General features: G+C 36.5%; 1 protein-coding gene across 2 annotated transcripts in view; it reads left to right on the plus strand.

Moving 5' to 3' along the window:
- Window positions 1-25,807, plus strand: part of PHIP (pleckstrin homology domain interacting protein) — a 106,955-nt gene extending 81,148 nt beyond the window's left edge. The window contains exons 25-40 of one of the 2 annotated variants that reach the window (XM_065833506.2): window positions 1,280-1,387; window positions 1,791-1,915; window positions 2,104-2,186; window positions 7,432-7,543; window positions 7,758-7,819; window positions 9,371-9,526; window positions 11,476-11,596; window positions 13,087-13,212; window positions 15,154-15,226; window positions 15,627-15,677; window positions 15,969-16,118; window positions 17,710-17,862; window positions 19,927-20,090; window positions 20,567-20,847; window positions 21,187-21,348; window positions 23,422-25,807. In XM_065833506.2, coding sequence (XP_065689578.2) covers window positions 1,280-1,387; window positions 1,791-1,915; window positions 2,104-2,186; window positions 7,432-7,543; window positions 7,758-7,819; window positions 9,371-9,526; window positions 11,476-11,596; window positions 13,087-13,212; window positions 15,154-15,226; window positions 15,627-15,677; window positions 15,969-16,118; window positions 17,710-17,862; window positions 19,927-20,090; window positions 20,567-20,847; window positions 21,187-21,348; window positions 23,422-24,065 — 2,571 coding nt within the window. In that variant the 3' untranslated portion in view covers window positions 24,066-25,807. The remainder of the gene's footprint in view (window positions 1-1,279; window positions 1,388-1,790; window positions 1,916-2,103; window positions 2,187-7,431; window positions 7,544-7,757; window positions 7,820-9,370; window positions 9,527-11,475; window positions 11,597-13,086; window positions 13,213-15,153; window positions 15,227-15,626; window positions 15,678-15,968; window positions 16,119-17,709; window positions 17,863-19,926; window positions 20,091-20,566; window positions 20,848-21,186; window positions 21,349-23,421) is intronic. The other variant, XM_071806844.1, reaches the window with a different exon arrangement.
- The last annotated feature ends 655 nt before the right edge of the window (window positions 25,808-26,462 follow it).

Raw genomic sequence — 26,462 nt, forward strand, 5'->3', positions numbered from 1 at the left:
TTCTGTAACTACTGTGTGTTTTTTTCCCTGCAAGGATATTGTGCTCATAGCATACTCTGAAAAACAAGAGTTTAAAAAATTGTACTGAGTCCTTCTCCATTTAAGGGAAAAAAAAAAAAAAAAAAGCACCATGTGACATTAAGGAAGTTCAGTAACTGTTAACGTAGAAACTTGACAGACACTTGTTCATGGTGTTTTATGATACAACAATTTTGGAAAGCACGTGGCAATACAAATATTAGTGTATTTATTTGTATAAATGTAGTTTAAAACTTACTGAGGGCTTTTCACTCTACTTTTTTTGTTGTATGTTTACATTTAAACCATTGTTCCCTATTCCTCTTTGATAAAAATCCTGTGTTTATGGTGTGGGGCACTTTCAGAGGTGTGTTTTTGTTTGTTTGTGTTTGGTTTTTTTGTGTTTGTGTGGGTTTTTGTTTGGTTTTTTTTTTTTTTTTTTTTAATTTGGAATGCATTGTACCTGGGATACAGTTGTTCATCAGATATTTGTTATAATTACTTTGAGGAACCTCTGTTTTGCATTTCAGATACATTGAGTATGTTTAAGGTTTTCAGCTTAGTACGTCATTACTGTGATGGTTTATAATGAAAACATTCATCCATGTGGTGTCACATATGACAGGATCAAAGTAAAATAATAGGCTATGGTTGTCTGAACCATGGAAATTTATAGTGGAAGGATTTGAAAAACAATTTAATAAGCATTTGAAATATCTCTTTTCAGTTTGTTCATGTCTTTGTTGGGCTGTTTGTTCACTGGTACAAAAGCAAACACCAAAATCTTAGCAGAACAATAACTGCTAAATTCTTCTTCTAGGATATATTTCTTGTTCCAAAAGGATGTGATTAGCCTGATAATGAATTTAGTGATACTTGATTGTCATCTCAGGGTTGTTCTACAGTGATAAATAACTGGATGGATTAGTGGACTTCATGCTGCTGTCATTGAATTGTTCTATAGTATGATGATAAATAGATGCTTTTGTTACTGATTTCATTTTGTTCTCACATGTAATTTAGGATTTTTTGCTCAAAGGGAAAATAGTGTTCTGAATCTTTCCTATTTTTCTGTAAATGTTTCTATGATACCTGCTTTAGTTTTCTACCACTTAATTGCTTGAGAACCTATGACTTCTGCAGGAAAACAGTGGAAAAAAAGTTGATGATAAAATAGAAAGTGCAAACATAGTATGGCAGTGATAGACTAGCATTTCAGCTCCTCAGAGTCTTTTAGATAACTGTCACATTTCACTTTTAGGTCTACTATTTCCGACAAGGTCATGAAGCATACGTTGTAATGGCTAAGAAGAACAAAATCTATAGTATTAATCCCAAGAAACAACCATGGCATAAAATGGAATTACGGGTACGACTTCTTTTTCATTTTTGTTTGTATCTTAAAAACAGTTTGGAAACTAACTGAAAAAAATATCCTTAATACAGATGTTTCTAATGTCATGCTCATAGTATTTCAAGATAAGAAGGAAAAGTTATCTTAATAAATAGTCAAATGCTATCAGACCTTAAACTGTACTTCTTTTTGCATCTGTTTGGGCAGATGAGGTGGTTACAGTTCGTAGCAAAATATTTTTCAAACAAGTTACGTTGTGAAATAATAGCTTGTTTTGAAAGACTGAAGTTCAGATACTTGATTTTGATGGTTCTGGCAGAAGTCTGGTCTTTTCAGTATACTCATACTTTCGTGTTTCACAAAGTTGTTATAGTGTTCCTAACCTCAGTGGTGGTACATAACATTCTGTTTCTTCCAGGAGCAAGAGCTGATGAAAATAGTTGGGATTAAGTATGAAGTGGGCTTGCCTACTCTCTGCTGTCTTAAACTGGCTTTTCTTGACCCTGATACGGGTAAACTAACTGGAGGATCATTCACCATGAAGTAAGGAAGGAAATATATTCAAATCAGGGAATGTGTGGGGATGTGATGTTGAAAGTTAAAAGATAGTATTAATATCGTGACTTTGCTTTTGAGGTGTTGAATTTAAAGTAATAATTTTTTACTTAAGTGCTTTACTTCATGCTTTTGCTGTTTTATCTCTTAACAGTTGTGTGTTCTGTTGTAATTAGGTACCATGATATGCCAGATGTCATAGACTTCCTCGTCTTGAGGCAGCAGTTTGATGATGCAAAACACAGGCGATGGAATATAGGTGAGTTGTGGGGAGTTTTTGGTGTGATTTTTCTGCTTGTTTTTCAAAGTGTCTAAATATTTCCATGATAACTTATTAAAAAGTAGATTATGGTAAATACAATTCTAGTACTGTGCTGAAACTGGAGAACAAACTCCCCCCATATGGGATATGGAGTCCTGCTTTGTCCTTGACTGAAGCTACAACAAGCAAACAAAATACCAAAGGTGATTTGTAAAAGAAAGGGCAAAGAAAATCTCAGTTGTGTTTGCAGAGAGGAATTAATACTTTTTAGAAATATGGTGTTTATTAGTAACTGATAATTTATTGTAGCTTACATATTGCTTGTCTTTTTGTTTGTTTGAGGATCTTCTCACAACTGCATTGTTATTAGAGTTTTTTTAAATTATGATTTTTTTTAGTTTCCAGAATTTCTTCTCGAAATACAGAAACACCTTCTCCAGTATTTGAAATACCCTTCTCATATCTCTATACTTGTTTTATTTCTGTTCTAAATCCCATATAGTTTAGCTTCACTGAAGTGTATATAATTATAGCTCACTGCTGTGCGATGTGGGAATGTTTTTGATTCATTTTACTTTGCCCATGCTAAGTTACTTCAAAGTGTTGGATACTGGAGAATGTCCATGACAGGTCCATTTCCTAGTCATCTTTTCTATATGATGACAAAGATCATCTTTCAAAAATGAAATCTAACTTGGGGGAGAAAGCTGCATTGCAGGAAAATGATCCTCTAAGTTGGTTTTGTTTTGTGTTTTTTTTTTTTTTTTTTTTTTCCCCAGAGGTCAGGAAGTATATATGTTCTCATTTGATTGTCCCTGATACTTAAAAGGTTGAACAAGTATTACTGATCCTTCTGTTCCCCTAAGAGAGAAATTTGTATATCATACCATATTTACAGAATGATAGGTACTGTTAAGTCCTTTCCAGTGTAGCAGTATATTCTGTGAAGTGACATGGTCCTGAAAGTGAGATGTTGGTAGCATTCCTTTTTTTTTAAAGCAGGTCTCATTGTTAAACACATTTTCTGTGAAGTAGCAGTGAGTACTGTAACAACTCAGTTCGTGCAGTTCTTCCATTCAGGAGCCGTGGCTGGCACGTGCACAGCTGATGTGCCAGCATTTCTTGCTGCTTTGGGGAAAGCATCATATCACAGAATCACAGAATGTTAAGGCTTGGAAGGGACCTCAAAAGATCATCTAGTCCAGTCCCCCTGCCGGAGCAGGAACACCTAGATGAGGCTACACAGGAAGGTGTCCAGGTGGGTTTTGAATGTCTCCAGAGTAGGAGACTCCACAAGCCCCCTGGGCAGCCTGTTCCAGCATTCTGTTACCCTCACTGAGAAGAAGTTTCTTCTCAGTTTTAAGTGAAACCTTTTGTGTTCCAGTTTGAACCCATTACTCCTTGTCCTACTGTTGGTTGTCACTGAGAAGAGCCTGGTTCCATCCTTGTGACACTCACCCTTCGTATATTTGTAAACATTAATAAGGTCACCCCTCAGTCTCCTCCAAACTAAAGAGACCTAGCTCCCTCACCCTTTCCTCATAAGGGAGGTGCTCCACTCCCTTAATCATCTTTGTTGCCCTGCGCTGGACTCTCTCCAGCAGTTCCCTGTCCTTCTTGAACTGAGGGACCCAGAACTGGACACAATATTCCAGATGTGGTCTCACCAGGGCAGAATAGAGGGGAAGGAGAACCTCTCTGAACCTGTTAACCACCCCCCTTTTAAATGCATCCCAGGATGCCACTGGCTTTCCTGGCCACAAGGGCACAGTGCTGGCTCATGGTCATCCTGCTGTCCACCAGGACCCCCAGGTCCCTTTCCCCTACACTGCTATGCAAACACATGATGGCGTATCTGATTACCTATGTAGAAACAAGTGATATGACATGTTTCTGCAAATGTGCTGCCTCCTTAGTCTGTATTTGCTGTTTGCCAAGTGCTATACTCTCCTAAGTCTGTTGTAGCTAAGTAACCTGAAGAAGTGGCACAGCTGGATGTTAAAAACTGGTTTTTAAATTGTTCCCTACCTGAGTTTTTGGCCAGGAAAGAAGAATTGAGCTCTTCTACATCATTATATCCTTGCTTAGGATGTGTGTGCCTTTAGCAATAGATGTATAAATTACATGATGCGATATTAATAAGTTTTGTATCGCCTCATGCTTTACGTTGTCCAAAAAGACAGCTAGTCTTCAGTTCTGTAGGGAATGTGGTAAAGACCCGAGGCTTGTGATTCAATAGGAAATGTGAACCTTGATATCTTCTTTAAAGATCATTTCAGTTTAAAGATCCCTTAAGAGACAAGATTGGTCAACATCTAATAACATGTCACCGAGCTTTGCTCTTTCCGATGGTTATGGATCTGTGGTCTTGTCCCCCTCTGCCATGCCGTACACGTTTTACCACAAGATCATGGCAGCAGGAGCAGAATGACTGCTGTACCTTGTATGTGAACAGCCTGGCCAGAGGTCACATCAGCTGTCATGATAGAAATCCAGGAGTAGAGGAGGGACTTGTCAAGTGTCACCATTGCTGTTCTCAAAACTATGAGTGCAGGTAGCACCTCCTTCCTGGACCAGCAACTGTATTTCTAGATGCTTGTCATGTAGAAGGCACTGGAGCTACACAAAAAGTATCAAAAGTGCCAGAACCTTTTATCAAGCCTTCAGTGTAAGTAATGTGAGTTTCAGGCTGATAGTGTCTAATGCCAGCTTGTAACTCTGACAAGTGTGTATTAGACTTCGTTCTTCAGTTCCTCTTTTGGGTGGTAAAAATAGTGGTAAAATAGTCTTTTTCTTTGAGACAGTATGAAATGCTAAAGCAGAGATAGCAAAGACAGTACCGTTAAAAATGTTACATCTCTTCCAGGAGCCTTCTGGAGTGCTGCCCTGCTCTCTGCATTGTCACTTGGAATATTTTACTGGTGTATGCTTATGTACTTGGAACAACTCATGCAGTGTTTTGTTGCACTGTGGGACACAGTATAAAAATGTTCTTTGAAAGCAGATGGTATTTTCTGCCAGGATAAGGAGAAATGCCTTAGAACTGTATGTGAAACTGTTCCTCAGTATCTAACTATGTGAATCTGGGATCCCCAAGATTTATCTGACATGCTCATGTCTTCCGAACTTTCACTGAAGTTCTTTGTCAACAAATGGATTTTTTTTTTCCATGTCATGCAGTTGCTGGTTTGTCTTCTCAGGGACTACTGTTACTTCCTTTTCTTATTCCTCTATGATTTCTGGCATTTAGCCTACAAGTCAGTATTTTTATAGCTACTGTTTGGAGAGTCACTGGATATTACATTTTCAGACTCCACTTTTAAGTCATTAAAATATTGATCTCTAACCAATAACAATCCTTGGTGGTTTTGGTATGGGGTGTTTGGTTTTGGTTTTGTTGTTGGGGTTTTTTTGTTGGTTTGCGGGGGGCAGGTTGTGGTGTGTTTTTGTTGTTAGGGCTTTTTTTTTTTTTAAGGGAAGAATATTTGCTTATCTATTTTATTTTTATTTTTAATATTAAAGTATATTAATGTATTAATCCTTTCAGAAAGAACAAATGTAAAGTTCGAGAAGTGACAGGTTCTTATTTCTACCCAGATTTTTATTCTATATCTTTGTCTTATTATAGTTTAACTGCAAGATTAACACTTGTGTTAAAAGTTATTCCAGTAGGATTCCTGCAGTTTTAGCTGTATGTGTCAGACAGGTGTGCATACCCGTCTCTTACGTAGCAACCACTTTAAGTTCAACACACATTTTATATTTTCATCAGGCTGATGTTTTCTAGTAATAACACAGTTCTGGAAAATTATGCTAAGTCCTTCTAATAAGAATTTTTGTGCTGCTGTCCACATAGATGAGGGAACACAGATGACATTGGAAAAGCGTGATTCAGGAGGTGGTTCTGTGGACATTTTCAGTTGTGTTTTCTGCTGTAGTGTTCTGTCCACAGGAATGCTGCAGCTCTTGAGAAATCGGGAATGGCTGCCAGCACACACTCCTTTCAGTGGTTTTGATCTGCTTGATGTTCAGCCCCATGAAGGCACCCACAGTTGGAACTATGCACATTTTTTTGTAGAAATGATCACTAGGGAATGCCATCTTGGGAGACTGTACTTTAAGACCTCTTCAGAATTATTTATTCCTTTAAAATAAAGCATCAGCCCTTATTTATGTTTTTGATCTTGCATTTCAGATATTTCTGGTATACTTGGTTCTATTACATTTAGCACAATTGGGACTATTAATAGAAGCTTTGTAATTGTCCTAGAATTACTTGCAATCCATTAAATTTTTTTTAAAAGTGCTGTAAAGAAAGCAGAACATTTTTGAAAATATATTTACTCCCTATTAATTCAGATAACTGCAGCAAACATTTGGGCAGCATGGGGATGTACTGAAATGGAACCAACTACAGCAGGTTGAGAATTTGTGTGTGTGTAATCAAACCCCATGAAAACAAACATGCAGTTCGTGGAATCTCAGACTTTTATTACATTTGTTCTCATATTGAGCGAGCTGAGTACTTTACTAAAAATTGTTTCTAAATTCCATGGCACGTGTTAGAAAACGTTAGAATTTATGATGGCCTATAATACACGTATTCTCATGTGTAATATTTTTAATAATGCTTCTGACCTTTTTTCTCAGATAGGCAAATGCTTTGCAATAGTGAAACCATTTCAAGTCACAGTTTAAATTACTTTGCTAACCTTTTGAAGAAGCTTTAATAAATTTTATTCTTTTATCAGTCAGATTGCCTCTATAGTAAAGGGAATGAACCTCTGAGTTACATTTGTGTAGCTGAAAAAGCACTTCAGAAACAGAGGAGTTGCTCGGCAGCATGTAAAATATTCCCCTTACAAAAGTGTCACAATGTTCACTTTATTGTAGTTTTTAATGCAAGTAGATTTCAGTTTTAAACTTACTGCATTGAAATGTCTTACCTTCTACATGAAAATAATAAATAAATTTATATATAAAGAACATGTAGATAGATTTGCCAATCATTAATTGGTTTTTTAACATCATTTTTAACTTTATTTTTGTTTAAAGGCAACCTTCAGAAATCATTTAATAATTTTTCTTTTAAACTGGGTATGACTCATGTTTGCCTGTTGATGCTACAAGTGTTCAAAAGGATTTCTGTGTTCAAAATCAAGCCAAAGGTATCTAAAAACTACTTTTCCTGAGAGGAGTAGGATGCCTTGCATTGATGAAATTATTTTGTGTTCTTATCTAGGTGATCGTTTCAGGTCAGTGATAGATGATGCTTGGTGGTTTGGAACAATTGAAAGCCAGGAACCTCTTCAGCCTGATTATCCTGATAGCTTATTTCAGTGCTACAATGTCTGGTGAGCAAATTTGTCTTCAATCTTTTGTTTTTAATTAGTTATTTCATTTGAAGTACTGACTGAGCAACTTGCTGTTATTAAATTCAGTCTTGCATCTCACTGTACCAGTTTATTAGAATATTTTGTGGTATATAAGTAAGCTACATTACAAACATTAAATAATTACATTGTTGAAGCTATATTAGTAGATAATGTAAATGTGGTTATTTTAAAGCTGGGACAATGGTGACACTGAGAAGATGAGCCCTTGGGACATGGAGCTGATACCAAGTAATGGTATGGTACATTAATAATATAATTTGCTTTAAGGGTGTATTTAAAGAAGAAAAAAAAGTTGTATGGTTTTACCTCAATAATCATGTTTCTCTTGGGGAGTAGGGGGAAGGCCCATAAACCAGTTGCATTTGAACATCCTTAAATCAATTATTTAACTAAAAGCAGATCATGATAAATGAACTGTGAAAAAACATACAGCCATACTTAGACAAACTAGTGTATACTGAAAATAGACAAAAAAGTTACAAAAACTTAGAAGAGATCGTAGAATCACAGAATACTTTGGGTTGGAAGGACCTTCACAGGTCATCTAGCCCAACCCCCTGCAATGAGCAGGGACATCTTCAACTGGATCAGGTTGCTCAGGGCCATGTCCAGCCTGGCCTGGAATATTTCCAGGAAAGGGGCATCTACACCTCCCTGGGCAACCTGTGCCAGTGTTTCACCACCCTCATTGTAAAAAATTTCTTCCTCGTGTCTAATCTGGATCTCCCCTTCTTTAGTTTAAAACCATTGCCCTTTGTCCGGTCATAACAGGCTAAATGACTATCCCCATCTTTCTTACAGGCCCCTTTTATGTACTGAAAGGCCACAATAAGGTCTCCCCTGAGCCTTCTCTTCTCCAGGCTGAACAACTCCAACTCTCTCAGCCTGTCTTCATAGCAGAGATGTTCCATCCCTCTGATCATTTTTTGTGGCCTCCACTGATCCCTCTCCAACAGGTCTATGTCTCTCCTGTACTGAGGGCTCCAGAGCTGGACGCAGGACTCCAGGTGGGGTCTCAACAGAGTGGACCAGAGGGGCAGAATCACCTCTCTCAGCCTACTGGTCAGGCGCCCTTTGGTGCAGCCCAAGATACGATTCGCTTTCTGGGCTACAAGCACACATTACAGGCTCATGTCCAATCTTTCATCCACCAGTAGCCCCAAGTCCCTCCCTGCAGGGCTGCTCTCAATCCCTTCATCCCCCAGCCCATATTCCTACTGGGGATTGCCCTGACCCAGGTGCAGGACCTTGCACTTGGCCTTGGTGAACCTCGTGATGGCACTTTTAATTTGCTTCCTCAGGAGCTCTGGTTTTAGCATTTGAACTCATAAAACTGACAAAGTAGAACCACTGTCTGGAGAATGTTTTAGCATCAATATCTCAAACTCCATCTGAAAATCATCGATTATTCATTACCAGAATCATTTATTAACAAGAATTCTGGGGTAAAAAACCAAACCGAACAAAACCCCACAACAACAAAACACAACCACAACAATCATGAACTGATAAACGAGTGTCTTACTTGGTTCTAAAATAAATTCTACAATTAGATATATGATAGAGGATAATTTATTTTTTCATGGAGGACTTTACACCAAAATGCTTTGTAAGGATTTAAATTTAACCGAACAATGTACCAAAAGGATACTGGATGCATCCAGTGTGTCTTTAAGCAAATCAAGAATTATGCATTATGATGTTACATATCTTTGAATTATACGGATGTATGTTACACAGGATACAGAGACTTATGTTTTATTTAGTTTTCGTGTTACATTCTAGCTGTATTTCCAGAAGAACTGGGAACTAGTGTACCTTTAACAGATGAAGAACGTAGAACACTGCTCTACAAACCTCTGGATGGAGAGTGGGGCTCCAGGACACGAGATGAGGAGTGTGACAGAATTATTGCAGGGATAAACCAACTCATGACTCTAGGTAAATCATGAATAATATTGGGAATGTTTTTGTGTTATATTTTTCAGGCTGTGCTCATGGTACTTCTGAAATTACCAAAATGAATGTGATAAAATACACTCTTTTACCTCTTAAACTGAAGAAAACTTTCTCACCACACATATAGTGGGTACACAAAAAACTATGTTTTCTCCTGTTTTCAAAGGTCATTCTTGCTTTTTGGTAGATAATTTGATATGTCAGGGGTTTGGGTTTTACATGCTAAAAACTTGATTTTTTTTTTTTTTTTTGCTTTAGCTACTGGAATCCCTTGTTGGGGTTAAAATTGCAAACTTTATGATAAACAGAATATTAACTATATTACAGGCAGATAGGTGAAAAAAAATCTTATAAGTATTCATTCTCTAAGTAATTATATATGTTGATTTCCCCTGTGTTAACCTTTTCTAGTTCCCATTTTCTCCCCCACATTTTCTTGGTTGTGTAAAATGTTGAGGAAAAGGCAAAATGTTGAGAATAAAGTAATTGATTGACTTATGAAGAGCCACTTGCTATTTGGTTGTAGAGCAATTACTCTTTCCAAGCAGCTTCTGAAAAGGTAATTGTTAAAACATTTGACATATCGCTACAACATTTACGTGATCAAAGATGGGTGTCTGAGATGGAGATCCATCAGTGAAATACAGGCTGAATCGTAAGTCTTCCGTATATTTTTTGACGAGCAAAGTGTGTCAGTCAGCACTCTTAGTTTTTTGGTCATAATTTACATAGATAAATTGTCGCAGACAAGTTTCTTCAACTGATTTTTGAAGTACATGAAGCAAGGTAAGACACATTTAGAAACAGCCTGAAAACTTAACTCTTGAAATACTTCTGATACCTAAATGTCTCACAGTATGACTTCTCTGGTGACACACTGCATAAAAAGCTTCCCTTTGCTTCTTAAATAAAGGAAATATCCATATGGTGTAGTAATACGAATTACAGAATTAAATTAAACTTGTGAGAAACTGAAATTTTAGTTGTTGTCACTGTGTTGTCAGAGAGTAATGGTTTTACATTTAGCATTATGTTGTATGGCATACTGCTTAGTTTGGGTTTTAACTATGGCATATGTGGTGCGTATTGGTACAAAGTAGCAGTTGCTAGAACATTCATAAGAGTAAGTAAACAGCTTTTAGAAGAAGAGCAATCTGTTTAACAGCAACGTATTTTCTGTTTTTTAAAGACTTTGGAGAGACACTTCAAAGGGGTTTTATGTTTCTGTATTATTGCATTTTCTCTTGACATGTAAAATATAGGCATGATGTGTCTAGGAACTTGTGATGCTTCTGAGCACAGGAGGAGAAAAGCAAGTTTGTGTAGGTGCACAGATTTAAATTGCTCAGCAGTCTTCTAGCATTGTGGTGGGTTGGTTTTAGAAGGCTTCTTTGCTCTGAGGTAGGGACAGGAGGTTGTGTTTGTATTTTATTTTGATTCTGGATTTTGCCTGTATTTTAATGACATTGAAATGGTACTTTAAGTCTTATGATAAGAATTTAATGATTGCTTTGCTTGAAGATGAGAGTGGCAATATAAAACCAAATGAATTGAGCCTGTGTTGTAAATAACAGTACTGAATTGCGTATCTTCAGATATGTATAATTTATACATATAAGTCTCCTTTTCAAAGGTGTATATTTTGCAGACACTTGCTGGTCTCTGAGGAGTGTGGTGCTTCATGCACAACAGAATGGGTAGTCACAGCAGTGATTATATAGGCAGCATACACCTCAGCTGACATTTTTATGAGTAAAAATACCAAAAATTGTTCAGAGTATCTAGTGTAGTTATTTGTGTTATTTTGGGGAAAGTGCTATGTGTTTCAGAAGAAATAGCATATCTTGTGGCAGGGGTGGAATCTTGAAACTGCTATAAGCTTTTTGTGCTATATAACTTAGATTTATTTTTTTTTTTTTAATTCTATCTAGATATTGCTTCTGCATTTGTGGCACCTGTGGATCTTCAAGCTTACCCAATGTATTGCACTGTTGTCGCATATCCCACAGACCTCAGTACCATTAAACAAAGACTGGAGAGCAGATTTTACAGGTTAGATCCAAGTCTCCTAAATTATTTACCTTGAGATCCTAAATTGTTGGGCAGCAACAAAAATAAGCTTTAACTTTTTGACATTGTTTTGATGTTTTCCTAAACTATGTTTGTAATTGCTACGTTTTGCAGTATATGTTATCACTTTAGAAGTATGATCTTTTAAGAAGTATGATCTCTTTCCTTTGGTTCTTGGGATGTTTCTGGTTTGAAAATCATTGTTCGTGTAATACTTGTTTTGAATAAACATGGATAGCATTTTGTTTTGGGCCAGATTTCAAAGTTAATTTTTAGTGCTTTTGTGTACTAACCAAAGATTGAATTCTAAACTAAAATAACTTTTTCATGTTCAAAAAATATCCCTGTTTTTTATACACTATAATTTAATAATGCACATTTATTGTTCCATGTTTAGTGTGTGATTCAAGATAATCCAACTTTGACTTCTGTAATGTATTGCTTTGAAATCAGAGTTGGTGAGGACTTCTCACTGGATTTTGTTTCTCTTGTCAAAAGAGTAAGCAGTTACTTTCTGTAATCAGCCTACCTTATTCCATAAATCTGTTTTTATTAGTTTGTAGTATTGCCAAGGCCCAGTTAGATAATGAGCAGCCACCTTCTATTGTGTTTCCCAGTGAAAATGTTTTCTTTACCTGCAGAAGCAGGAGGGACTGTTCAGATCCCTTGTAATTTTAGTAGCTTTTCATGAGGCATTTTTTCTCTTCTGATCCAGGAATTTTAGCATGTCCATATGTTTTCAAAAAATACAAAACAAAACAAGGTAAATATGGTCTTTCCCGGTCACTGCTGAACCCGTAAACATGATTAAATTCCATCTAAACGGTTATGCTACACTAAGCATTTTAAATGATTCTCCAGTTCACTCTACAAAACACTTGTGCAGCATTTCTTTTTCATCATGTTTTGCTAGTATGAAGATAGAAAACTGTATATATTTCTAACTTCCATGCTGTCAGAGTTTTTATTTTAAATAGAACATATTTTTTCTTTTTTTGTTGTTTGTTTGTTTGTTTAGATTTGGGGTTAATTGGGGTTTTTTTGTTATTTTTGCTTTTGTACATAATTTTTTCATAATGTTGTGGCTACTTAGGTCATTAAATCAGAGCTATGGGAGGAAATCTGATCATTGTCTATCTGTCAGAAAAAATGTATACTCTTAATTTTTATTAGTATTTTGTTAATCCTCAGCTATGACTTAAGAGGAGGTGATGGATTATGTATATCATAAAGGAATAATAAAAGCTGAAGCATCACAACTGAATGTGCCTGAGGGGCATTGGCAGTATATTCTTAAAGCCATTTGTATGAATTACTGCAGGACATAATGTGAGAGCGAGAGGCCTGAGGAAGCTGCCTTCTGCTGGTCACATAGGAAACATACCCATGTGTATGTAAGGCTTCTTCTTCTGTTTTGTATACAAATTCGTATTTGTTTTTCTTTCCCCTCCCCTCTTACTTCTCATACACAGGCGCCTTTCTTCATTAATGTGGGAAGTCCGGTACATAGAACATAACACTCGCACATTTAATGAACCTGGAAGTCCTATTGTCAAATCTGCCAAATTTGTCACAGATCTCCTGCTGCACTTCATGAAGTGAGTAGCTTAGTAGGTCTGTTGTTATTCCTGTCTCTTACAAAGGTATTTAGTCTTTTCAGATCTGAATTTTCAAGTGAGATAGTTCTGCAGCTTCAGTAAGGCCTATTTTTTTACTGTTGGGTCAAAACAGAGTAAGGCTTGTCTTGACAAAGGATACTCAAGTTTGCAAAACAAAGTGAAGTTTTATAATACATTGATTTGTGTGGCATTTTTCAAGAGACTTTCTGCTAAATGATAAAAATGGGTCTGAGTGTCTTCGTGGAGTGATATATTTATAGGTAAGTTAGGAGTTCGAGTTTCAATACTGCCTGTGTTAATATAATTCTGGGCATTTAATTCTAAAGTCTTTACAATTTATAATGTGATTGAAAATGGTGTTTGATACGCAACATCGGAAACTTTGTAGTTGACAGAAATACTAGTTGTCTTTCAAGTGTTCTTTTTTTTTTATTATTGTCTGTAGAAAAACTCGTTGAGAAATGTTTCCGATTTCTCAGTCAGTTGACATGTCTGCAGAGCTGAAGTTTGTAATAAGAATTTACTGCGTGTCCAGTGCCCTGATTTGCTTGGACACAGGGAATGTTGCTGTTCCCACCTTGTCAAAATGGCAAGATACTTCAATAGTTTAATAAAAACTCTAACATTTTTAGTGATTTAGTTTCTCAGTGTTAAATTGAATCTTGTTTTTTATTTCATCTATTCTTAAAAACACTAGAATTGCATTATGTATTTGGAAATCTAGGACTTTAACTCCATGCATAAATCTTTGATATCTTCAGTGCCTGTGATTTCTCATACTGGCTGGGAAGTGAAAAATACTTAACTGCTTCAGATATTGAAAGTTTTCATCAAATACATCTCTAGGAACAGATATGTATCTAAAGGGCTTCTCTATTACTAATTTTGTTAACATCTTTGTTCTATGTGGCTTTTTTCTGATTAATTAAGGAGCTCAGGGTTTTTCAAAGTGTGTGTTTTTAATTGGCTTAGTAAAATTAGTGCAATACATGGATATTCTTACTTAATAATGGCCTGTAGTTTGTGTCTGTTAATATACTCATGTAAGTGAATTAGCAATGCATATATAAAGCCCAGGCTTTTTTTTTTTTTAGTTCTAACTGTAGGGTAGAATGTTGAGACCATGGAAAGCAAACCACATGGTTCCAACAGGAGTGAAATATCTAGATGCCTCTGGGAAGCTAAGATTTAGTCTCCAAGTTACCAAAGTCTTTTTAAAAAGCAGGAAACTGGGTGGGGGTGGGTGGGTTCTTGACGTCTTTCACCTTCTCCCCTAGCTGTTCTAGTGCTGTAGCCTGTATTATGGATTAGGATTTTAGTGCAGAGTTACTAAATATTTACTCCCGTTTTCTGGTGGTTTGTATTGCTACATAGTAGAATCCCTTTGGGCTTTCTTTTGTGTAGGGGTTTGCTGTTACACAAGAACTGAAAATTGATATTTGTTTTGCTGACTTAATTATGCAAGTTTATATAATAACAGTGTTAGGCCTTACACAAATAAACATTGCTTTTCAAATGTCTTAAATTGTAGATGCTAATGTGTTTGCACTTTTGTACATTAAATCCACAGTAATGTTTCTTGCAAAGCTAGATGGGCCCCAAAGCCCTTTATGTGGTATAGTGTTAGGGTTTTTTTAATGCTAATAAATTAATGTTAAAGGATTAAGATTTTTAATTTTAAAGCATTAGCACTGTTAAGTGGTCTATGTGTTACACAGTGCAGATAACATCTTGCAACTTTTGAGCGGAAGATTAGCTTTTCTTATTGCTGCAGTCCTCTTGGTATTCATATAGCGCTGAACACTTTGTTGTTTTATTTGGGAATGGCTTCATAAACATTTTCCTGCCATAGGCAAAATACAGTTGATTCCACAGGTGAAGATGGAAAATAAATGTTAGTGTGTATTTCTTTTGACACAGAGACCAGAGTTGCTATGACATAATTCCATTATACAATGCAATGAAGAAGAAAGTATTGTCTGACTCTGATGAGGTAAGTGGTTGTGCCTTAGACATTTCCATTGACAGACTGGAGAAATGGGATCACTGTCTGTGTCCTCCTGCTGGATGCCAAAGTAATATTTTTGTGACTATAAGGGAGTGGGGTGTACTTTTCTGTCAACTAAATGTTTCTTTTTGTCAGCCATTAAACTGGGTAAAAATCCATCCTCCTCCTTTAGTACAGAGAGCTTTAACAGTTTATTGGAGAAGTTAGATTTTTTTTGTTTAGACTTTGGAGAGGTTCTCAAAACTGACAGTAACATTAAATGCTTCCCAGAGGGACAAGGATAGAACTGTAAGGACTCAAATTGTAAGTGAAGTATTAAAGAACTCACCTACTCATATATGCTTATTTTTTAACCTTTTAATGCGGCTCATTATCTTGCTCAAAGGAAGAAGAGAAAGATACAAATGTGCCAGGAACTTCCACTAGAAAAAGAAAGGTAAACTTTTATATATTTTTAAATGATTTTTAGTGCTATACATCATTAGAAATGCATTTGTAAACAAATGAGTGTAAAACTGAAAACGTTTTTATTATTGTGTAACTTCAGCTTTAAGCTGACTGAGGTAGTGTTCTTCTAAGCTGTTCAATGTAAAAGCATTTCTGTCTGTGCTTCTGTGTGCTACGAATTCATTAATTAGAATTTATATCCTGCAGAGTAACTCTTCCATTATATTTTGTATAAAAACCTAGTTTGTTTAATATATACCAGACAACATTGTCATTTCAGGATCATCAACCGAAGCGGCGGCTACGTAATAGAGCTCAGTCATATGACATTCAGTCATGGAAGAAGCAATGCCAGGAGCTGCTGAATCTCATTTTTCAGTGTGAAGACTCTGAACCATTTAGACAACCAGTGGATCTCCTTGAATATCCAGTGAGTATTTTAGAACAGGAAGGCTGGTTATGATCCAGTTGATAGGTGGATTTTATTTTTCAACTGTGACCATTTTCCCAGCTTTTTTAATTGAAACTTCAGGCAGCTTTATCGACATATTTTTTCAGTGCCTCATTGTCACCTGATAATAATAATGTTTGTTGTCTTTTTCAAGTAATTTCGGAAGAAATTGTACTTCCCTGCTCTCTTAAATTAGCTGCAAAATGTTTTATATTCAGGGATGCCTATGGTTATAAGTAAATTACAGCTTTTGCGGTTATGATGTGTCTTTCCTTTTCTGGGTGAAAAATAGTCATTTGAAGGGCATATGTTTGATTGTTGCATGTGACAAATGTCATGGATCAGGTTTTGTTTTCATTTCAGAAGTATACAAGCTAAAAGTTTTCATACCACAGTCATCTGGGCTTGATGCATAAAAAGTACCCACTGAAGAACTGCAGTGAAACATTAACTGTAGTAACAATGACTCTCCCAGATTTCACTTTCTGCCTGGGTCATTACCCTGGAGTTCATATTGCTGTGATCAACCATTTGTAACTATAGAATATTTTAACACAGAAGTCTTGTTGCCTTGTATCTCTTTTAGCTTTTCAGTCTAGTTTAAGTAACAAAGCAAAGGTTTTGCGTGCTTTCCTTCAGTTTTTCTTTAGAAGATCACTCTGAGGTGATTAACTTGGAGGAAATAATTCATCCCAGTGGGAGAAAAGAAGTGCTTCTCTTTTGGAAGTCAGGAGCAGGTCTGTCCTGACACTTCTACAGCCACTGGGGTACCATTATTTTTGAAGTAACTTAAACTTGATGTTGTGGCTGAATCTAGTGGTCTTTTATGTTTGAGATGCTCAAATGAACTGATGCATGGAACACTCTGCTCCCTGGCGTCACAAACCTATTTAATATTCAGAGGCACTCGCACAGTTTCTGTTTGCTCTGATGGACTTGGTATTTAAGCTTTTTGTAATATGGATATTCCTCTGTTTCTTCCATAGCCTAGAAAAAAAGTTTTCGTTGGTTTGAACAGGGTCCTGTTTAAGCCTGTGAAGTTTTCATTATTTTAATATTACTTGCCTAAATCGTCAGGTGTCCGTTTGGGAAACTGCTCAGGTTTCAGCAGGGATGTGCTAAATGTCTGATCAGGTTCAAATATTCAAACTTCATATTGTAAAGCTAGTATGTAAAAACAGTGTTAGGCTTAGTACCAAGCTTGAGCTGTTAAGCCACCCAGGAGAGCTTGTATTCACACTTCCATGTATCATGGTTATCTTTGTGACAGTGTCAGTAACACAACCCTTAGGATACAGAATTTTGAGCTCTGTATTTCAGTAAATCTGTTTGCAAAATGAATTAAGTCTCATATCAGTTAACTTCTAGCCTCGATCCTGGCAGGTCTGTCTGTGAGGAGTTATGTTGTGTACAAGTAGAAAGGAGCAAAATGTCTTCCAGCAGTTTTCCAGAACTATTTAAAGAGGACATTTCATATAAACAGGTTTATCAAATGCATCCTAAAAAAAAAAGGATATATTAAAACTTGGAAAAAAGAATTGTAATACACTGCTTTGCTATTTCTTAACAGGATTATAGAGATATTATAGATACTCCTATGGATTTTGCTACTGTTAGAGAAACACTGGAAGCTGGCAACTATGAGTCACCAATGGAGTTATGTAAAGATGTAAGACTTATTTTCAGCAATTCCAAGGCCTACACACCAAGTAAAAGATCAAGGGTAAGACTTTTGTTTGAAAGAGTACTTTCAGCTGAAAAAAACAGAACAGAAAAACAGAGAGACGGTGTAATCGATTACTTGAAAAACAAGTTTAATAATTTCTGATACTAAAACATGAATATTTCTGAGAAAGTAGTATAGCTTTTTTTAAAAAAAAATAAAGGAACATTGGCTGTTTAAATGCCTAAAGTTCTGATGTTCTGCACATGTGTTTTGATAGTGGATCTGAAGGGAGAGCCACATTGAAGGAAAGATCTGTAGAAACATGATTCTGGGTACAATAGTGGAATTTAACTGATATTTTGGGCAAGAAACCAAATTTTCAAAACACACACAGAGCCTCAAACTCCTCCACTTCAGAGGTTGCCTGAAATTAAAATGTCCAGGTTTAGAGAGTAGAGGATAATGATATTGTATGCTCTTCACTGGTATTCAGTGAGATTGTAAAGAAGGACTTAAGATTTCTGGAAAGCAGAACTGTTAACATAAAGCATGAACCTACAGAGCCGTTCTTACTTAGCTGATAGGAAATACCCTGCCACTAGTAGAGTTAATGATGTTTTCTCTCAGATTATCTTGCAGGTGCAGTATCTGCTAGAAGTGAAAGTTATAAATATATATTTACACATGTTCAAGGCTTCTGTGTAGCTTTCCTTCTACTAATATGCTTTAGGTGTTAGACTAGAATTATTAATAGTTTTTTATGTTTGGCTGTTCTAAATAGCAAATTAATCATCAGGACTTTACTGTCTTAAAACGCGGAGACAAATTCCAGAAGGAATGATGAGTGATTGGTCTCTCTTCAGTCAATAATAGACAATTGCACTCACTGTTTGGGCTACCTAAGAATCAGTCTTCTGTCTTTTGGTTGCACCAAAGGGCAGGGTATTTTGGGCAGGTCTGGATTCTTTCGTGGTGTTTCGTTCTCATCTTGATCTCCTCAAACCGAGGTAGAATGCTTGACGTGATCTTAGCTCCAGTGTAGTTTCACAGATTCTTCTGATCTTTTTGTATTTCTTCATGTTTCTTCCAGACAGACTGGTATAGTAATAAATTTGTAGCTCTTTTTTATTTTATGTAGAAGAGGAAGGTTCTGATGTCAAGAATTTTAATATTCCAGAACCTCTGTACTCTCAGTGCATGCAACACGTAGTTAAACGGTGATGTTTTCACTCGTTATTCTTACATGACTGATGTTTACTTGAAGAGTAGACATAAACCTATAAGCTTTTCTTCTCCTTGGTACATTAGACATACATTTTTGTATCGGTTTTTTACATGTTTTCTTAAGAAATGTCTTTGGATGTCCTCTCTGGTAATGCATGCAGGGTTGCTTACACTTAGCTGTTCAGTCTGCTGCTCAGATAGTTTTTCTGGTCTGTCATTAGACAGGCAACTGTTTAATATCGTCTTTCTGCTTCACATTCTAAGAAGGTGCTGTGTCCCCTCTTAAAGTATCTAGGCAGTTCACTTCTGTGTTTTTGTTTCCAGAATTAATAGCAACTGTACTCAAATAATGAGGCGTGATCAAAACTGAGTTTGATTTGGTCTCTGTAAATCATCCAAAGCTAAAAGCAGGGGGGAAATGTGCACCTACATGATTCTAATACATTTTTGTACCTCTTGCAACCAGCTCACTGGTAGTATCAATTCATCTGTAAGAGGATATGAGGAAGCAACTTGATATAGAAGAAAATTAGATTTCTTGACCCTAGATGTGATACAGTAAATTTCTGTTAAGGATTTCTCTGTGGTTCCTGTTGAAGCTGGAAAGGAATGTGTTCTGCAAAGGCAGTTGAAAAAGGGCAGTTAAAATAGTGGCTTTTCTAATTTTTCCTTCTGTGTGTGATCTTCAGTGGTAATACACTTTGCAAAACCATGAAAATAGTTAAAGCAAATGTGCACATGGATTAGTGTAAATTTCTTGAGACAGACTGTAAATTTCCTTAAAACATTTCCTTATTAATCAATTTACTTTTCTAACTGTTGTTCAATTATAAATAAGTGAAATGAATGCTTTGGAAAAGTGTAAAACTTGCTTGTTTACTGGCTTTTCTTTTTCAGATCTACAGCATGAGTTTGCGCCTTTCTGCTTTCTTCGAAGAACACATAAGTTCTATTTTATCTGATTATAAATCTGCCCTACGCTTTCATAAAAGAAATACAATAAAGAAACGAAGGAAAAAAAGAAGTAGAAGCAGCTCAGTTTCTAGTAGTGTTGCATCCAGGTACATTATTCCTTTACAGTATTCATGAAATGGTGTGCAAGTTTGACATTCCTAAACAGTAGAATTTAGAGTGGTTTTGTTTGGTTTTTTTTCATATTACTTCCTTTGCTATTCCTTATATTACAGAATTATAGCTTTGACATGCAAGTCCCTATGATGTGGAAGAGTTTTAAACTTAGAGCTATCCTAGTGTAAGTGCTTAAAATTCAAATAACTGCTAAACATGCACAGCAAAATAGCATTGTTTAGGATTGCGATGGCATGATGCTTTGTCATACAACTACAGCTTTTATTGTAAAGGTTCACTTTTCAGAGGCTCTCAGCTACGTGAATTTCCACAGTAAATGTCATATTTTTAACATCATACAGAGATGATTGTTTTACTCCTATGATTTCAGACACTGGTATTCAATTTTATTTTTTTCTGTAAAAGAAAAAAGTGGTCAACCAGGATACATATTGTTCTTCCTTTTCAGCCCTGAAAGGAAGAGGAGATTAATAAAACCTCAGCTGAAGGCAGAAAGTTCTGCCACCTCTTCATCTTCTGCACCTGCACGGTCAACAGCACTGAGACATGTTCCACCTCAGATGAATGGAAAAGCAGCTGAAACCTCTTCCCTGGTCCGGACTAGAAGCAATAGGGCAATAACAGATCTGGCTGTTACAGAGCAACCATCTACTTCTTCAGGAGCAAAGCCTTTAACAATAAAGCCTTTAATTACAAAGCCTAATACTACTGCAGGGTCAGGAAAGTCAGGCAAGTTGGGGTATTTTGTTTTGCCCTTTTTTTTTTCGTTGTTGTTGTATGGGGTTTTTTTGTTAAGCTGTGAGTATTTTTTAAACATAAAACTTACTTTTTGGAAATATTAATGTATTTGTTAAGACTGGTTCTGTTTTCAAGCTGTTGGGCCTTTGAGGTACTTTGGAGGAAAACTGAGGCTGTTACTTTATCCAGGAAGCTTTCTTGCTTGTAGATCACCAATTCAAATAGTTTGTTTTTAGTCGAACATGACTTGCGTTTTAGCCAGATAAGATTGAATGTGGAAAAAACCACTTAACTTGAATAATTGTTTGTTTTTCCTTTTTCTCCTTCCAGTACTGGAGAATTCAACCAAACATTCCAAGAACCAGAATATTGTATCAATCCCTAGTCAGTCTGATTACAGTCATAACACCAGGAATAACTCCACAAGAGAAAATCCCGAGAAAGAGAAGCAAATCAAGCGCAAAGTAAAATCCTCCACTGTTAATCAACAAGGTACAGAGTTCTTTGGAACTCCACCCCCCCCGCCCCCTCCCCAGTTATTGATGTGGTGGCTGTATTCTTGTACTTTATTTGTGATAATGTGGGGGTGGGGAAATTAGTATGCATTATGATTTAGCAGAATATGGAAGTCTAATGTAACAACTCAGTCACAGTTGTTTTCCTTCTTGATAAATTAACATGGTTTTGACTGCTCGTAACACCATGTCCATGGTGTGATAACTGTGTTCTCTAGCCAGTTTTTATATGTTAATATATCTGTACATACGAAGAAGATGGAGACTCCCTTTTTACAAGGAGTCATATGGAAAAGACAGGGGGTAATGGGTACAAGTTACTCCTGGGGAGATTCTGAGTGGGCACAAGACAGACATTTTTCACAATGAGAACCATCGGGCATTGGAATAATTTCTCCAGGGAAGTGGTGGATTCCCCAGCATTGGACACTATCAATATTCAGCAGGACAGGGTGCTGGGCCATCTTGTCTAGACTGTGCTTTTGCCAAGAAAGGTTGGACCAGATGATTCTTGAGGTCCCTTCCAACCTGGTATTCTGTGATTGAAGTTATGACAAGGATCATGTTATGAGTTCTGAGATTCCAAAGCAGACTTCTGTACGGTCACACTTTAAACCCTGTGAGTTTTACGTAATAAAACTTAACATGGGTTATATTTGGCTCAGTAATACTGAGTGTGATGACACTCTCCACAACCGTGAGCATAACGATCAGAGCATCCCAGCTGCAACTTTGTTCTTTCATTTTTTGCCCCAGCAAAACTGAACTATGCAGTGTTTACTGCTTCTGCTTAGTATATTTGTATGGATTGATCAGACGTAGATTCATGTAATCTTCTGACTGAACTTGTTTGGTCTTTTGATGTCAGGATACCTTAAAACTCAAAGCTACTGGGGAGACTGAAATTAGATCTCTTAGTCATAAAAGCTTTCCTGTTGATGAAGGAGCTTTGAACTGTTATGAAGCTGCTGTGAAGCAGCTAGAATCCACTAAGCAACTTTACTCTGAAGATGGAGAAACAGTAGCCTGGAAATTGAGCCTCACCTGATTAATCTGTTTACTCATTGTAATCCTCCTCTCCCTGAAGATTATCTGGCCTTTCTTACTCTTCCATGCTTCTGAAAAAGCAGCTTGTGATCTGATAAGTTAAATCATATGTCCATTCCTTGCAAGCTTTCTCACAAAGGCCTCACTGCATGGCTAAATAATGTGCCATTATATGACTGGATGGTTGGTCATGTCAGAAGTCAACAATCTGCACGTTGTTGATGTGATACCTTCTCCCCTGCATATCTATTCATATGACAGTGGAGGCCTGTGCTTTCAGTGCATGATGGGCCACATCTGAACACAGCAGAGGCTGTGTATGGATGTTCCATCAAAGGACTGGAGGTACTGTCACGCTGACTGCAAGTCTGCTCCTGGTCATGTTACAGGCAAGGGCTGTGGTATCAGAACATCTCCATTGGGGTCCCGTGACATTCCCGACCGAGGAAGCTAGGTACCACTCACCTAAGAAAAACTCATAGCCCATAAAAGTCTTGAAGCAAATGCCTTCTGCCATGTGTCTGTTAATATGAGAAACCTGTGCAGATTGCGTGCTTTTTTTGTTGTTGTTGTTGAAGTCTCATGTTTCTACCCTTTTCCTTGATTGTTGTTGAAATAACCCTGGTCTAATGAACTGGCTATAATGAGATGCTGTCTCAGGCTGAAAGAAACTTCATTTCTCCAGAGACTACCTGGTGTGAAGCATTTCTAGTCCTTTCAGCAATGCTTCTTGAGCACCTGCCTTTTTTTTTTTTCTTCTCCCTGTCGTTTTTGTGGTTTTTTCTTTCCTCAAGCTACCTTGAGCTAACACCAACCAGAAGTTAGTCCTCATTGCCTACTGGCGTGAAGTTTTTTGAGCTCGACTTCGGGTTCCTTAGATTTTGACAGATTGGCAGTCACTGTGAATCCATTCAAATATTTTAGTAAGAGTTTTATTAAGGCAGTATGAAAATGGATGTAAATGCAAATCTGTTGTGTGATAAGTACTCTCATTTCTTTACAGCAGATTGCAAGGATAATGCCTTGGCGTCAGGAAGCATTCAGGTAAACGGACATGGAGGACAACCTTCAAAACCTCCAGTTAAAAGAGGTCCTGGACGGAAACCGAAGGTGGAGACTAATAACAGTACCTGTGAAGTGGTGCACAAGAAAAGAGGCAGAAAACCAAAAAAGCTACAAATTCTTGAACAGCAAAAGGTTGCAGAGCAGAATACCATCCAGACTGCAAGGGACGTACCAGAAGAAGCCTCTGCTTCTACTGCATGCAATTCTCTTTCTGAAAATAATACGAAGGAAGACTTGGTACAAAAAAAAGGCCGTGGGGGTAGAAAGCCAAAAAGAAAGATGAAGACCCATCAGGCGGGCTCGGACCTTTTAGTTCCTGCGAATGTTAAAATGCAAACAAGAAGCAGGAGGAAAAAGATAGATGAGCCTATGGAGGAGGGGTCTGAAGAGCTTAAAGACTCTGAACCTCACATGAGAACTAGAAACCAGGGTAGGAGGACAGCCTTTTACAATGAGGATGACTCTGAGGAAGAGCAAAGGCAGTTGTTGTTTGAAGACACCTCCTTAACTTTTGGAACATCCAGCAGAGGCAGAGTCCGAAAGTTGACTGAAAAAGCAAAAGCTAATTTAATTGGTTGGTAATTTTTACCAAGGGTTTTACTTTGGAATGCTATGAAGCAGGTACAATAAAGGAACAGCAGAACAGACTTCTGCTTCCCTGCTGCTATTATGGGTTAGAAGAATATGTTCTGATTTGGGGAGAAAAATTTAGCAAAAAATGAACTGAAAGAACATTCTTTGAAAGAAATATATATTTTAAACTTTTGCTATTTATTGCCCTCCAAATAGGTTATGCATTTCAACAGTCATTTTGTTCACAGTTGAGAATAATTGAAGCAATTTCTGACTGGTGTACGGAGTTGAGAACTACTCTGCTCAAGTAGTACGTAGTATCTCTACACGTTTAAAAAAAGGTGATAGAACTTTGAATGCCACAAACTGAAAACAGAAGTCCGTTTTTGACCAAGTAGGTACACTTTGATTGTAAAGTCAAGTTGCCTAGGAAGGCAGATTTTGGCGAAAAGTGGCAGTAAATTCACTTACGTTTGTATTAAACACAAAAATACCAAACTTTGCTAATCTGAAAATGCTTAATTTCAGTTGTGATGGAACATTGAACTGCAAAAGAAGCCTAGCCCAGGCTATTGGTTTATCCAAGTTCTGCCAAACATAGCAAAAATGTAATCACAAATATATATATGTATCCACATTGGAAAAAGTTTGACTGATGTCTAATTTTTCAGACCTTGATTCTTGTATCAATCACTAAATCTCTGTTTATTGTGCCAAAGACTGAGAATCAGTGCAGTGGAAAGCCTTTTTTTTCTTTTGGAGTGTCAGTACAGCATACCATTTGCAGTGATAAAGCTGTGTATTGTTTTAAATAGTGAGTTGTTAACATTGTTCGAAATGTATCCTTTTTGGTACTTTTGGTAGAAAATAATGCACTGGTGGGGTCCTTTGACAGAGATGTTTTAGACAAAATGTATAATTGGTTAAAGGATTCAAGGAAACTACAGGACAGGTGTGGAATTATGATGTTTACTTTCTGATCCAGATTGATTGTTGTTTCTACAACTTTAGACATGCTTAAGAGGCTAAAATGACCTACAAAGAAGAGTGTATGTGTATATATTAATATATACATAAACACGTACATATAAAATATTACCCAGGTATAAATTTTTTTCAGGATTTTTTAGATAGCACTAGAATTGAAAATAAATTTTAAAATGTCATACTTTATAGTTTAATTTTAAGGGGAAGATTGGTTATTTTCAATTATTAAGGTTAAAAGGCCAAATCACTTTTTATGCAATCATGTTTTATACAGTGGTCTCATTGCACATTGTGTTTTTCTGCACTTTTTATGGTATATCACGCTGACATAAGTCAATATACACCCTAAAGAAAAATTCCATTTAATGATTGTGCCTTGTATTCTATTATTTCTTGCATCCTTAGTAAAATTAAGTTGTCTATTGTAAATGATAACTATATGACTTAGGGGAATGTATTGTTATATGTACTGCTCTGGAAAAAAAAGCAGTTATTTATTTGTTTATGGTACATTTAGTTGTTTGATACCTTTACAAACAAACTTTAATACCATTTTCTATCACTTAAAAAAGTATTGTCCAGTTTTAAGGAAAAAAATTACAGAAGGAGTCATATTTTTTGAGATCTGGTATGGTACAAAAATGTAACCAAAACTTTCCGGTTATGCATTGTTTTGGGAGTTTGGGTAGTGTGAAAGATTTTTTTTTTTTTAATTGGTGTGACCCTAACTTAGTTGAAAAAATAAACCTGAAATGAAACCTCAATTCTGTACACCCTTAATATTTTTTTTTTTTTTTTTTTTTTTAACAAATGTCATCTGCAATATCTGGAAGGGAGGGCATATAGAATTAAGTCCTTAAATTTGCACATATTCTGGATATGTATTTGAGGCCTGATTCTTCACCCTTTATTTTCTGTTACCAAAAAAAAAAAAGTTGCATGTTTGAACAAAGATCATTGGTAACTGGCACCAAGAGGAATAGAAATATGCTACTGTGGATGGCAAGTTGTTATCCACCATACCTGATTTTATGTAGTTCATTACGCATTTTGCTACCAAAAAATGACTAAACTGTTTTCCAGATCCTCTTTGAATTGTTATGTATATGAATTCGGGTAACAGGGATTAGCTTGCATTTCACTTGTTGGTATATTTATTTTTTCTAACAAGTATTTCTTTATCATTCAATTGAATTGGAATCACTAAACACATGGAAAGATAACAAGCGATGGTTGTACAGTTGCAATACAGCTTCACAATTCAAAGCTCATTGATTCTACTTGGTAATTTTGTCAAATCTCACTGATGAAGGCAATCATTTGAAAATGTGTAATTTCCTGATGTTATCTGCATTGTAATATAAGAAATAGATTATATCTAAAATTCAGCTTCTGTATTTACTCCATTTGTAATGTTTT

The sequence above is a fragment of the Patagioenas fasciata genome, chromosome 3, assembly GCF_037038585.1.
Source record: "Patagioenas fasciata isolate bPatFas1 chromosome 3, bPatFas1.hap1, whole genome shotgun sequence".
Classification (NCBI taxonomy): domain Eukaryota; kingdom Metazoa; phylum Chordata; class Aves; order Columbiformes; family Columbidae; genus Patagioenas; species Patagioenas fasciata.